This window comes from Nicotiana tabacum, chromosome 19 (genome assembly GCF_000715075.1).
Source record: "Nicotiana tabacum cultivar K326 chromosome 19, ASM71507v2, whole genome shotgun sequence".
Classification (NCBI taxonomy): Eukaryota; Viridiplantae; Streptophyta; class Magnoliopsida; order Solanales; family Solanaceae; genus Nicotiana; species Nicotiana tabacum.
The window spans coordinates 94,553,706-94,569,777 of record NC_134098.1 but is presented as its reverse complement, the minus strand read 5'-3'; the positions used below and the strand labels follow the sequence as shown (position 1 = coordinate 94,569,777).

General features: G+C 40.5%; 1 protein-coding gene across 1 annotated transcript in view; it reads left to right on the top strand.

The window, feature by feature from the left end:
- The first annotated feature begins 233 nt into the window (after window positions 1-233).
- Window positions 234-16,072, top strand: part of LOC142173600 (agamous-like MADS-box protein AGL62) — a 31,106-nt gene continuing 15,267 nt past the window's right edge. Inside the window, exon 1 of the mRNA XM_075239224.1 lies at window positions 234-391. Coding sequence (XP_075095325.1) covers window positions 234-391 — 158 coding nt within the window. The remainder of the gene's footprint in view (window positions 392-16,072) is intronic.

Sequence of the window (16,072 nt, the reverse complement as noted above, 5' to 3'; positions counted from 1 at the left end):
ACTCTGGCGCTAGCGAGACAAAGAAACAAAGAATGGAGGCAAAATGGGTTTGGTTCAAATCCTTCAACAAAAGAAACAACATAAGTTTCTAGACTCCCAAGTTATTTGAATTCATTTACCTAAAACAATTACAATGAGAATGAAAAATAACAGTTTCTTACATAAAGCTCTTGGTGTTGAGACTTAAAATCACCAATTTCTTTGTTTCTCAAATCTCGAGTGTTTAATTAGCCATGGAAAAAAGGAGTAAGGGTCGCCAAAAGGTTGATATGGTGAAGATGCAGAACGAGAGTAATTTGCAAGTGACTTTTTCTAAGCGTCGTGCTGGTCTCTTCAAGAAGGCTAGTGAACTTTATACACTATGTGGTGCTGAAGTCACCCTTGTGGTATTTTTCTGTCACGATCCAAAATTCCAACACAGGCGTCATGATGGTACTTAGTATCTAAAACTAGGTAAGCCGATTATAATAACAATTCAAGCCATTTTTTTAGAACATACAATTTAATAAAAGTGTCGAAACCAAAAGCGGAAACAAATATAAACAACCTCCCAAGACTGGTAATATTGAGTCGCAAACTCTAACTGAGTACATGCAGTGATCCCAAGGATCGAATATACAATATTGTTCGAATAAGAGTGGACACTACAATAAAAATAAAAATACTTCAAGTGTCTGCAACGACAAAACAACCGTACCTTGAATCATTGCGATCACACTCTAATCTCTGTCCGAATCCGATATCTCCAATACTTGGCTCTGTACAAAAATATGCAGAAGTGTAGTATGAGTACAGTACAGTCGGTACCCAGTAAGTATCAAGACTAACCTCGGTGGAGTAGTGACGAGGTACATTCAAGACACTCACTAGTCAAATAACCTGTGCAATATAGCAGTATACAATAGTACTGGAAAACAACTTGCAGTGATAGCAACAAAAATCAACCAGTGATATAAACAGTAAGGCAACAAGAACACCATAATTATTATTCAAACGAATAAGGAACACAAGTACAACCAATTAACTTCAAATATAAATCTTTCACATATAATTCTTTCGAATAAATACCTTCCGAAGATATTTCTTTCAAATAAAAGTCACTATGTGACACCTCATTTTATAATCATAAACACACGGGTCTCAGTCCACTTTTATATTTTTATAACACGGGTCCCAACTCATTTTCATATTTCTGTAACATGGGTCCCAACCCATTTTCATATTTCACGGCACCCCGTGCCCATATTTCTATCAAAACCGCATGGACAACTCACGTGCCAATAATAAAAATCATCATATTTTTCCCGGCACCTCGTGCCCATATTTCATATGTTGCGGCGTGCAAACCAATCCCATATGACATTAATCATACATGGTGCGGCGTGCAACCCGATCCCATATAATATAATCTGCCCGGCAATAGCCATGGGCTCACGATTTCAACATAGATTAGACTATTATCAAGTTTACCGAAATAACAAGACAAGTTGTACAAGATATATGAATAAACACAAGAAAAATCACAACATCGCATGAAAATTACCAACGCAATAACCCCGCATCATCACATAAAAATTATCAACACAATAACCCCACACCATCACATATCACCCCTGACAATAGCCACCCTTATCACTCCTATAATAGCCTCCCTTATCCCTCCGCCCTGATAATATCAATAGCCATGCTTATCACTCCGTATAATAGCCACTCCTGTCACTTCACTCAGAAAATATCCCAACACACATAACCACAGTGAAATGCCACCCTTATACCCAAATAATATCAACAAAGGAATGCAACCCTTATATCCTCATAATAATAACTCAAATCACACAGCAATTTACAAAAACTATTATCACGACAACACAACACTATCAATTCATATTACAATTTGCCCAATGCCCACAACCAATTCCAAAGATATAGAAAATCTATAAATTTCTAAAAAAAAATAGCCCAAGGCTCCATACAACGTTTATAAAACCTCAAAACAACAACAGAGATGGAAAAGTAACTCAGCTTAGGACAACACCTTCATTAATCTAAATTTTTAATAAATATAAATTAATGCCTCATTTTAAACTTTCTTAATAATCATTTGCAGATAAGGATTCCATATTGAATTTAATTCCAAGAAAATTATCAAATCAACGACACATGGAATTCACATAAAAGCCCAAGTGACAATAACACCAAATTATCATAAAAAATACAAATTCGACAAACAAGAAATGGGGCATGACAAATCAAGGATTTACTAAGTTTCAACAATTTTCCAATTTAATGCATAAGGGCATCTACGAATTTCAACGGATAGAATTTTCACATATAAACCAAGTACGTACTCATCACCTTACGTACACGGTTTTAAATCACATAATTTACACATAAGACTCAATGCCTAAGGGGTAATTTCCCCCACTCAAGATTAGGCAAGATACTTACCTTTTTGAAGTTATGCTGATATTCCAAAATAGCCGTTTTTCTTGAATTAATCCTCCGGACAGCTCAAATCTATTCAAATTTGTCACGACCCAAAATTTGACTAGTCGTGATGGCACCTAACCCAACCCGCTAGGTAATCCAGTTAGCCACTAACCAATTCCAATAAAAATCAATAAAGCAAATAAGTAAAGAAATTATCTGAATCTAATACAATCTCCAAGAACTGGTAGTACAAATCATGAGCTTCTAAGAATAGAGTTTACAAAGCTGAAATGGAACAAATAGATAGTCTGTTTGAAAAGTACATAAACAGAGTTTTATAGATCTAAAGCTACCACGAACAAGAGGCAGCTACAACTGGGATGCAAGTACATCTTCAATCCAGCTCCCATCGAACACAGCAACATCAATAGTCGATATCTACACGCAAGGTGCAAAAGTGTAGTATGAGTACAACCGACCCCATGTACTCAATAAGTAATAAACCTACCCTTAGGTTGAAAGTAGTGACGAGCTAATACGAAGGTCGGGTCCAACACCAATATTCCACAACTCAACATAACAGCATAGTACAAGTAATAAAAGAGGTATCTCAGAAATAAAATGCTCAGTTCATTCAAAGTTCCAGAAAATAGTCATGCTTTTCAAGTATCTTAGTGAAACCCAAATCTTTTATCGGAAATGCCAAAAATACGAGTAAGTTTGAAAACTGTAATTTTTCCAAATATCCTTACCACAATAAATAAAATGATTTATTTTCTTTCCAGATAGCAAGTGTGAAATACCTCTCTATGCCCACATATCAATGTGTGTAAAAAGTAATGAATGGCTTGATACTGTACATCATGAGAAAAAAAAATGCATCTATATGCTTGTATGTCATGTGTGCATGGCAATGCCATGTATCTCAGAGATGAATCATGTACTCACACTCTGAGAGTACTCAATCTCACTGTCTCGCATCCTCTCTCAATATGCTCAATGCTCCGCACACTCAATCACTCATCGTCGTACAATACCCGTTGTGACTTGCAGCCCGATCCACATATATATAGTCGATTGCACTCATTGGGGGTGCGCAGACTCCGGAAGGGCTCCTACAACCCAAGCGCTATAATCCGCACGGACAACTCACATGCTGCACGGACAACTCACGTGCTATAATATCAGTATCTAGATCCACACATATAACTCACGTGATGCACGGATAACTCACGTGCTATAGTATCAATATCCTCACAACAGGCCCCCGGCCTCACTCAGTCATCAATCTCTCCAGTCTCACTCACAAGCTCACAATGTCATGAAACTAGACCGACAACAATGATATGATGTATGAATAAATAACAACTGAGACTGAGATATGATAAGAATGCATTAATATGACTGAGTACGAAATATCAATTTAATCAGTGAGATGACCGTAAGAAACGACCACTATGGGTCCAAACAGTATCGGCATAATGCCTAAACATAATATCTAGCATGATTGACAACTTAATTAGTTTATCATACGGTGAAAACATGGATATCAACAAAATAGAAACACTATACAGTACCATAGAAACAATAGAGTCCCAATTCACATGGTATATGCCCACACACCCATCACCTAGCATGTGTGTCACCTTAATACCAATCACATGACACGTATTACGGGGCTTCATACCCTCAACACTAAGATTAGAAGAGTTACTTACCTCAAACAAGCTAATACCAAATACCAAGCAAGCAAAGCGATGCTCCAAAGATGCCATCACACGCGTAGCGACCTCCGAACGGTTCAAAACTAGCCAAAAGAAACTCAAATACATCAAATACAGCCTAAGGAAACAATTCCAAATGATATAGATGGATTCCTCAATCAAAACCCAAAACCGGCCAAAAATCACACTCGAGCCCACGCCTCGGAACCCTATAAAACTCATAAAATCTGACAACCCATTTAATTACGAATCCAACCATACTTGTTTCACTCAATTCCGACTCCAAATCGATGTTCAAAACTCAAAAATTTATATTATGAAACTTTAGGCCAAAACCCCCAATTTCCTTTTAAAAATTTAACAACAAGAAGCTAAAATCAAAGATAGATTCATGGAATATAACCAAAAACGAGTAGAGAACACTTACCCCAATTCATATGGTGAAAATTACTCCAAAAATTGCCTCAATCCGTGCTTGAAAATGTAAAAATGAAGCCAAAATCGCGAACCCTTGAATATTACATTCTGCCCACAACATCCGCATTTGTAGAAAATTCGTCGCACCTGCGACCACCGCTTTTGCGGAAACACTTCGCACCTGCGCTGCCCAGCTTCCTCACCATTTTTGCTTCTGCGACTCCCTTCCCGCATCTGCGCCATCGTAGGTGCGGAAATCCCATCACACCTGCGACCTCAGCTGACACCATCCAACTCCGCACTTGCGGCATCGCATATGCGCCGAAATATCCGCTTCTGCGATCGTCCTCGCCCAACACTATTCTCGCAACTGCAATGCCTTTGTCGCTTCTGCGGCCATCGCACCTGCGCAAACCAACTGCAGGTGCGATTATACTAGAACCAGCAGCCTTCAACTTTGCACATAAAGTGAAAATGATCTGAACATTGTACGAAACTCACCCGGGCCACTCGGGACCCCGTCCGAATATACCAACAAGTCCAATAACATAACACGGCCCTACTTGATGCCTCAAATCACGCATAACAACATCGAAATGACGAATCACACCTCTAATCGAAATCTATGGATTTTGAACTTTCAAATTCAATAACTCGTGCATAGCAAATCAATCCGGAATCACTTCAAATTTTGCGCACAAGTCCCAAACAACATAACGAAGCTATTCCAATTCCCAGAATCATAATCCAAATCCGATATAAAAAAGTCCACTCTCGGTCAAACTTTCCAAAATTTCAACTTTCGCCATTTCAAGCCATATTCCACTACGGACCTCCAAATCACAATCTGGACGCTCTCCTGAGTCCAAAATCACCCAACGAACCTACCAGAACCATCAAAATTCCAATCCGAGGTCAAATGCTAAAAAGTAAAACTTGGTCAACTCTTTCAAATTTAAAGCTCCCTAGTTGAGAATCATTTTTCCAAATCAGTCCCGAATGACCTAAAAACCAAAACCGACGATTCACATAAGTCATAATGCATCATACGGAGCTACTCACGCCCGTAAACTATCAAGGAAAGTGCAAATGCTCAAAATGACCGGTCGGGTCGTTACATCTTTCCCCAATTAAACATACGTTCGTCCTCAAACGTGTCTAGAGTTGTTCTCAAAGCCATCAAACCGCCGTGTAACCTTACCATGCAGATACCCGGGGGTGACCCCACGTCACCATATCCCATACAGGCCCGACAACACAACATAACCGAAATTTCTCAATTCAATCTAGCCCACAAGCCTTCGAATCCAATTTCCAACATCCGGAATTTCTTATAAGATCTGAATCCAGTAACCTACACAATGTATAAGTCTGAACAAGTTATACCAAAAGCCACAACCATAACTCAAATACTCAAAACTCAAATACCACATAGCTCAAATGCTCGAAACAATGATTTCTAATCATAGTAGCTGCTCAAAACAACCCAATGACGGTAATAAACCTCATATCAAACAAGACATCATTAAAAAAAACATCTGTGCACTGCCAATGATGGAAGAAACATGCAAAACTCATATCCATTCATCAGATCAACAAGTCATGGTACTCCGTCTCCTTTGACAAGAACTATAGAAAATTTATAAGCCAACTTTCGATATTATCCTTCCAACCGTGCCCTAATCAATTCCGATAGTATCCATTCTAGGTCTGACGACTTTATCTTATCAAATATCAGCTACTTTACTGACATGCAACACCAATACTATCTTAAGCCACAACCCGTGCAAGCCATGCACTAATAAGCAACATTCCAAATGTACTCAATCATGGAAAAATGACCCAGACAAGAGAATTGTCCCGCAAGCTCGACGGTTACCACCCCAACGCAATGCTAAGAGCCCATCACATACCGTAGAACCATAACACACGAATCTAACACAAGGGATCATATCTTAACATAACTCCGCTGCAATGCGTGACCCCATCCAAACACTGATCCATATGAAATATCTCAGCCACCGCGCTCAAAATCAATAACCACGCCCAATCAGACATCAATTACTCAAAGTGCACTATCATAACCATGGAGAAACAAATTATACAATGCCACACAAACTCGAAAGAACATAACCAATGCGCAATCAATCATGCATCACCTAAATACCCATCTCGCGCAAATTCTGCCAGAAGGCCCCAATAGAATTGCACCGTGTGTGCATACAACCAACGAATCACAACTCCTCGTAGCATAGAAGAGTAACTCACAGATCATTTCAGAACACGAATAATCTCAACAACAACCGAATGGTACATCCCTCAATAGTAGCAGTATGGAGCCAACCAATCCAGCTCGGTGTAGAATACACATCCTAATTGGGCCTACAAATGGACTCCCAAATCAGCTTTTGTCACCCATAGATAGATAAATAACCCTCCGAAAGTCCACAATGACTGAATCATAACACATACTAACTTTTGGCTAGCTTCGACCACAACTTCACAGTCCACAACCATGAAACAATCTGCTCCTGAGAACTCCCAGCCTCCAAATCCATAAAACACACGAATTGCCATATCCGAGTCCATCTCCACCGCCCTAATGTCTAATACATCTCTCATACACGATCATCCTACGAGGAATACTTCTAAAATTCTTCCATGCCATATAGGAAAATTTGAATATCAGCAGTCGATCAACCAGAAGAGTGTCACAATACCAGCAAAGTATCCATAAATCAAAACATATTGCTCCTTCTGAAATGTATACTCTCATCAAGCCATACCAAATAGTAATATCATTTAACTAGTCATCTGAAACCGTCCATGCTTCCAAACAGAACTGTGATCCCACTCACGTAAATCTCAATCCCACACAACACACCGCATATATGATGCCATCATATGAAAAATAAGAGAACTTCATAGTCCGCTCCGAGTCACAAGCAACTACATACTCAATTATCCAAGGACCTTCCATTTGATTTCATATAGGAGAAATTCACTATACACCACATGCTCCTCACGCTAGCAGGAAATATACCCCTCGAACCTTGGTAAAACCAATTGAGAACTCTTCGAAACCCATTTGCACATAACCAAGCAATCTGAACTGAATCTCTCTAACTCAACCCAGCCACGCAGGTTGCCAAGACCCAAGACCATTGCCACGAAACACCTATAGAGACTAGCCACGTCATAAGTACCCAAAGAACCGATCATACCCATTATTGTGCTAACCCAACCTACTACCACGATGTCCTATTTCTCCAAGTCCCTTCAAAATTGCCTGCAAATTGATACTTCTCCTTGCTGGAGCACCACGATGCTTAACCAAAATTCACCACACAAGAGGCCTTAGTATAAAACCACCACGCCCTAAGGCCCATAAGCCGCCGACTTCCCTTTTAAGCACCCCAAAACACCATAACCGAGATACCCACTCTAAAGAGACCTTATGTGAACCTAAAACTGTTTCCTTCACCTTCTTGATACTAAAATGCATAATCCACAATGATATAAAAATACCACAAGTCTCGACACCATCCCATGCAATATCAGATCCTAGCCATATACCAATCCGAAATTCTCAATTTCTACATATAATTCTTGAATTCATTAGAACCAATCTCGAGAGTCATCCACTCTACTCAAATATCAATTGAACTGACCAAATGGACCGAACGACCTGTGCCCCATTAGTATACCAACACCCAAGGGAGTAGTCCACACTCCTAAGCAATTGATCAAATTCCTACTCCATGTACCTTACATCCTTCGCTAATAACCACTTAATTGTTTTATGATTCCCATATACCCATAGAGCGTAATACAACCTATATCCAGAAATTCCTTTACCCGAGTCATCCTCGATCTCGACCTCTGCAAGTCATAACTGATTCACCAGCATACCTCAAACCAAAATCAATACGACACATAATCATGCAAATAAATCGTCGATAGCAGACTCCCCCACTTGGCTCAAAGCCATAGAACAAAACAGTCGATAATATCATGATACCAATACTCTATTAATGCCAGAATCCCGCACTAAAATTCAACTAAACTCTTCGCAAACCTATGTAACACAAACCATATATTACCTCAAATCATCTGCGAATCTCGCATTCACCCTTGTAATAGTCAAGCTAACTCCCACAAGCGATCCAAATTCAAATTGCAGCATATATCATTCACTGGTAAAAAGAACTCTCTACAAAATATTATAAGGACCACACAACCTCAGGACACCTCACAAGAGATAACCCACTGATGTCGCCCAAACTCACATCACAAATATAGGTAGTGAGGCGGTCGAAGTAATAATAAAACCCAACGCAAGTCGGGGTCGAATCCTCAGGGAGTTAGAATTGGGATTAGGTATATATTTAGTGTAATTGTACAATATGCCTTAGATTACACTTCCACATTCTTGTTTGTTGTTTCTACTTCTACTTTAAACTATTGATTGCAATTATAAAACTAGAAGACAATATTTTTGGTTTTGGTTGTTTTCCAAATTATAAAAGATCTAAGGTCGTGACTTCCACCTAGGTGGTTACCTAATGGGTTGAAAACTCTAGGACAAGCCTCATTGGTCGAGGTAGTAATATAGCAATCACATACAATTACCCACTCTATACCTCTCAGTAGTTTGAGTGGTTTTGCCCAATTTAGCTTTCTCAAGTCCAAATGGGTATTGCACAAAACAAGTGATAAATGCTCAAGACGGGTCTTACTATCTCTAGATTCAACACTTTAATTAGGGCTATCAATTTCTTGAGTTCACCCCAATTTCTTGTTAGCCATGTTTTCCTAGACTTAGTCTCTCTTTCTCAAGTAGAGACTAAGTCAATTAGCCATGAATCAATATTTGTAACCATTAATTCTTCAATTCAAGCAAGAACTAGGCAACATATCACTAACCCAATCATAAACAAGTCCTAAATCAAACACCCATTGAGTACCCACACTAGAGTTGGTCCACAACCCTAGCTAAAAATTTAGCTACTCATGAAAAATGAAGAAATACAAGAAGAAATTAAGATAGAATGCATAATAATTAATTAGGGAAAGAAAATCTAATGTTTAGAATCTAATCTAGTAATATATTACTCAAAACAGTAAAGAAAAACGGCTCAGGTGCTCTCCCAAAACAAAACTTACCCTAAAAATGACAAAATATTCTATTTATACTAAGCTGAAAATATCTGACAAAAATGGCCCTTCGGAGGTTGTGCGGCCGCATAATTATGTCTGCGGTCTGCACAACGAGACTTGGCTTGACAGGTTCCAGTTCTACTGCCGCACAATTATGGATTGCGGCTGCACTCCTTCAACTACTACCGACCGCACATTTGTAAGTGCGGTCGCACTCTTGCTTCTATAGCCGCACAATTATAGTGCGGTCCGCACTCCGTGATCTTTGGCTCTGGATGGGTGTGACTTCTGCAGACCGCATAAAAATGAGTGTGGCCGCGGTATTGATTATGCGACCGCATAAAAATAGTGCGGTCCGTATTTCTTCTTGAACTTGAAATCCCATCTCTCTGATCTTTGTCTTCTGTGGCCACACCAGAATTGTGCGGTCCGCACTTTACATGTCATATCTTGTCAGAGGATTTCTTCATTATCTGCGGCCGCACTCAATATTGTGCGGTCCGCACAGTGCCCTTTTAGACTTGTTTTTGTCCTTCTCCAATATTACTCCTTCTTGAGTTGATTTTCATTTCTTTAGCTCATATTATAACACTCCTGCAAGCAAGCATATTTCATTATATTTTGGGAATACCTTTAAGAAATTTTGAGCTAAAACGCAAGTAAAAGAGTGCAAATAAGTAGTCAAAATCCCTACTTATCAACTCCCCCAAACTTAAGCTTTTGCTTGTCCTCAAGCAATTAAGGTAGTTCCCACCTCCACTAGAAAAAGGGCTATTTCAGCTGGCCTAAGGTGAATCAATCACACATCAATTGGGAGCAACAATTACTCACAACACGAATGAATTATCAAAAATGCAATGATTTGACTTTTTGAGTACCATAGTTCTAATGTGACACAAGAGCATCAAGAGTTGACTTTATTCATCAAGGAAGCTTGCTCTTTTATGTAGGTCAGTATGGATCCCAAACTCCTCCTCCTTTACTCTCCATTAGCAAATCTCACTTTAGAATGAAACATTCAATTCAAGGATAGTGAAAAATTCGCTCATCTCTCTCAAAAGAATGTCAGAAGTACGAGTTTAAGTACCATATGCTTGCCCCTCATGTAAATCACCACTAATGCAAGCTTACTCAACTTGAAATCACGCAGGACTTTTTCGGGATGTGAGTTGTGGTCGCAGGACTTGAAATCACGCAGGACTTCTTTTCCTTCTCTTTTCTTCATTTCTTTCACTTCTGTATATCTTTATATTACTTTCAAACTCCTCGTCTCTCCCCCCAAACTTATGTTTTTCCAATTTTTTCTCAAGAATACTAAGGAAATACCGGGTGCCAAGAGAGGGTCATTACCAAATGGATAAAGGCTTGTAACGTGGTTATTGAAAGAAAAATGGCTTAGGCTCAAATGGGTTGACTAGGAATATCACATTGGTAGGCTATGGAAGATTTTAAATTTCAAATTGGACCAAGGAGAGCCTACAATCATTTCTCAACCCAAGCTACACTTAGTATTTCTCCTAGAAAAACATTTGGGGTAAGTTCTAGACTATTAGCACTGGTACTTGGACTTGCAATACAATACCTCACCTCTGACGCTGCTGGATTGTTAAAGGGAATAGAGTCAAGGGCCCACAATAACCCTAGTTGAGATTGCGAATATAAAATGGCTCGACTGAACCATTCGATGATTTCTTAAGTCAACACAAGAGTCAAAAGGTCACAACTAGAGCTAATTTCTACCAGAACTTGTTTTTAACCATAAGGTCATGGGTAAATGTGTTGGTACCAAGTGAAGCATCTTAGAGACCCTTTTATTCATTACTACTATTTTTTTCCTAAACATAAAAGAAAACGAACTCAATCCCTTAAGAAGGTTTTCACGCCATATATCGTTGGGAAGAGCTACCCAGTTCACACAAAATCCACTTTTGGAAAGAACCGTGGCATTAAGAAAACCAAAGGTTTATTGTTCACTCAAACGTAAAAAAGAAGCTAACAAATCAAAAAGAAGTTTCTAAAATAAGTAAGAAGTTATACTATTAATAAAGATAAACAAAAGAAGCTAAACTACGAAAAGTAAGGCAAACGAATATACAAACCGAGGGGAAAATGAATATGAACATCAAGGGAAAGGGAAGAATATATACATAACGAAAGAGAAAATAAAGATAAAAGAAAAATAGTATAAGAGTTGTTACAGACCAAATGTCAATGTCAAATCAATCAAAATAGGCCACCCCTGAATAAAAATGAGCATTGTCCCCAATGCTTATCAAAAATAAGAACAAGAAGGGGTAGAGAGTTAAGAGAACTCCCAATGTGGTCTCAGTCTGAATGGCATCCTCAGCATCCTCGGTCTCTTCTAGCTATATCTCATCATCACTTGGATGAGGGACAACAGGGTTGCTAAGCATCTGTATCATCTCCTCACCAGTGTGGGCAGTCGCAATCGGCTCCTCAGACTGGCCGGCTATTGCCTCTGGCGCCTCAGGTATTGTTGGTGCTGCATGTGCTGTTGGAACTGCTAGTGGTGTCTCCATAAGTAAATCCAGTGGTAGATCTCCAATAGATGCAACCTTGGTAACTGATGTTGTCAACTTATCCACTGACTTCTTCGAAGCTTGAGACTTCCGCATTTTCTTTACCTGCTTGCCCAACTCCTCAATGACATCCCCATGTGCCACCAGAGTCTCCAAAATGGTCTTTTGGTTGTCTAGAATCTTCATCAATGTTTCCTCCCCTGACGGAGGTACCTGTGGTGCAGCCTGGGCAGATGACTGTGCTGCAGCAACACTGGATATGTCATATAGCTTTGAAGTAGCTGCCTGCATCTAGTTGTTGAGACTCGCCAATGTCTGGGAGACTCGCAGCGTAGTCAGTGGATAAGTAGATGAAGTTGGCACTTATAATGGAGCTAATGGTCTGGAATAAGAAGATGGTGGCATGTCTGCTGTCCCGGTGGAAGGTTCGGCTGCTGTGGAAGGCATAGCATATGTTGAAGGCTCAGCAGTTGAATTAGTAACTACTATTGTTGGCTCCTCAGAGTGGCCAGCGGAGGTAGTTCCCTTACCCTTGAACTCCGGGTTGTCAGAACCCTGTAGGTGGTACCATGAGCCTTTCTTGGCCTTTACCTTAGTATCATACTGTCTCGGCTCCACCTTTTGATCATTGAAGTACTCTGTGAGGAAGTTCGGGTAAGTCTAGGATCTATCATCCTTCTGGACAACCAAAGTGATGTTGGTTGACATTATAGCACCCACATTGATTGGGTACCCAGCCATAATCGAAGCCACTAGAACTGCTCGGGGAAGTGGGAGGTTGTTCTCATTCAAGCACGGGTTAATGCGGCTGCACACAAAAGTCTGCCACCCTTTAGCTTCAAAGTTAAGGGTGTCCCTGACTATGGGAACCCCTGTTGTGAGGCACGGGGGTGGTGGTCCTCTAGCAGCCAAAATCTTAGCCAGCCACGGGTGAGCTGCATCACCCATAGCTAGCCTCTCAAGATACTGAACAACTTCCACTTCTTCAAACCCCACATACTTGTTCAAGTAGCAGGCATCAAACTTGATTTTTATATTTCGCACTTTGGTTATCTTGGTGCCCTTCTTGATGTGAGCCACGTTTGCGTAAAATTCTTTGACCAAGTGCTCATTTGCATCTAGGACACTTTGGTTGAACCACTTCTACCCCTTGCGCTCGTTGAACTGTCTAAGGACATTTGGATTATGAATATCCAAATCCTTGAGTAAGAACTGTCGCTCAAGTGTGAGCGATCTCTGGGGCCACAATTCCCGGAACATGTTGAAGGCTGTCAAGCTCACGAATATATCCTCCCACATCTCCTTCTTCTTTGTCCTCTCAAGACCACCCACTTGAGTGTCTCCCCATCTACTGTCATCCGGGGGACGTCATCATCATTGATTGGTGCAATCGGGTCATGTGAGGAAGAGGGCTCAAAATCATGGCTACCCTCTTCCGAACATTTAGAAGAACTAGCAGTGGAAGATGATTCATCAACCAAGTAGAAACTTCCCTAGATGGGAGACACTCACTAGTGTCTAATGATTTAGGGACTCTGTTAGCCGTAGCCTTCTTGCTTATCACTCTCTGGATGGCTAGTCATAGGACTCAAATACATACATGACCGTTGTAGGCTAGTTGTGGATAAACCGTCTCAGGAGAGGCAGTGCGGACCGCACAAAAGTGAGTGCAGCCGTACAATCAAAAGTGAGGACCACACAATTTTGAGCGCGGCCGCACAACCCCAGGATCAGACTACTGGGTCTCTGATCATTTAACAGTGCGGACCACACAATTTTGTCTGCGGACCGCACAATTTCACTACTGACCGCATATTTTTGAGTGCGGTCCGCAGAATTCAAGCATACAGATACCCTAACTTATAGACTGCGGACCGCTCGAAAGTGTGTTTGGCCGCACAATTTGGATTAACACGGCACTGCTTTACGATTCATACAAGTTTTGCAAGAGTTAGACATGGCCCTAACAATTAAGCATGATTAGCTATTTACCCAGGCCCCAATTAACAAATATGAAGCTACCCACATAAATTTGAGCAAAGATAACTAACTATTGACATTTTTAGGCATGAAATTAACCCTAGACAAAAGAACTAAACTAAGAGAAGATAAAAAATCTAAAGATGAAATGAACGTACCAGTAATGAAGGGTGCAGGTAAGAATCTACATATATGAAATGCTTGAAGTTTGATAACTAGTGGGGGATGCACTTTGTTTTCTTAGGGCTTGAGAGTTCAGAGATTGTAAAGTGTGAAAAGTATTGAAAAGCCCTATTTATAGGTTGACCCGTCGGACCCAAAACTTACGTTAGTACGGCCGCACAATTTTGAGTGCGGTCCGCACTCTTTACCTGATCCTTTGAAGAAGTTCTGCGGTCCGCACAAAAGTGATTGCAGCCGCAGAATTTGTGCGGACCACACAATTTTGTGTGCGGCCGCAAATTGTTAAGGAATTTTGGCAGGACAAACTACAGAGAACATGCATTTTTGGTCTTCCAGTTGTGCGACCGCACAACGAATTGTGCGGCCGCAGAGTGATTGTGCGGTCCACATAATTTTGGTGCGGTCCGCACTTTTGTGACACATAGCCAATTTTTCATGCTTAGTCCCTGCAATGCACACCCATTCCTGCATATACTTCAAAACTAGTTAGCACAAAACAAAGCCTATCTAACAAAGGAGAAAGAGAAAAAGAAAAGAGACATGGGTTGCCTCCCAAGAAGCGCCTGGTTTAATGTCGCGGCACGACACATATTACCAATCATTTGAAATGAAGGACCGCCACAATGTGCCCATCATCAACCTTGCCAAGATAATATTTAACCTGGTGCCCATTGAATCTAAACACCTCGTCATTCTTATTTTTCAAATCTAGAGAACCAAAGGGGGTTACATTCACCACTTCAAAAGGGCCACAACATTTTGACTTCAACTTGCCCGGAAACATCCGTAACCGGGAATTGAACAATAGCACAAGATCACCCTCTTTAAATTTCTTGTTGTGGATGTACTTGTCATGGAGGTAATTCATCTTCTCCTTGTAAAGGGACGAGCGTGTGTAGGCATGATACCGAAATTCATCAAGCTCATTCAATTGTGACACCCTTAGATTTGCCGCGACATCCCATTCAAGGTTCAACTTCTTCAAAGCCCACATGGCTTATGCTCAAGTTCTACCAGAAGATGGCATGCCTTACCGAACACTAACCGGTATGGAGACATCCCTATCGGTGTTTTGTAGGCCGTTCTATAAGCCCAAAGAGCATCATCAAGTTTTCTTGATCAATCCGTTCGGTTGGCATTGACTGTCTTTGACAAAATACATTTTATCTCCCGGTTGGAGACTTCAACTTGTCCTCTTGCTTGAGGATGGTAGGGGGTTGATACTTTGTGAGTGACACCATACTTTGTGAGTAAGGTATCAAAATCCTTGTTAAAAAAATGCGAACCCCCATCACTAATAATGGCTCTTGGGGTACCAAACCTCGTGAAGATGTTCTTTTTCAAGAATGCCACCACACTCCTTGGTTCATTGTTAGGCAAAGCAATGACCTCAACCCATTTAGATACATAATCCACCGCAACTAGAATGTAGGTGTTCCCACAAGAGCTAACAAACGGACCCATAAAATCAATACCCCACACATCGAAAATATCTATCTCCAAAATGGTGGTGAGTGGCATTTCATTCTTCTTTGAGATCCCACCGGCCCTTTGGTGTTCGTCACACCCCTTGACAAGCTCACTAGCATCCTTGTAGAGAGTAGGCCAATAGAACCCATAACTCAAAACTTTTTCTGT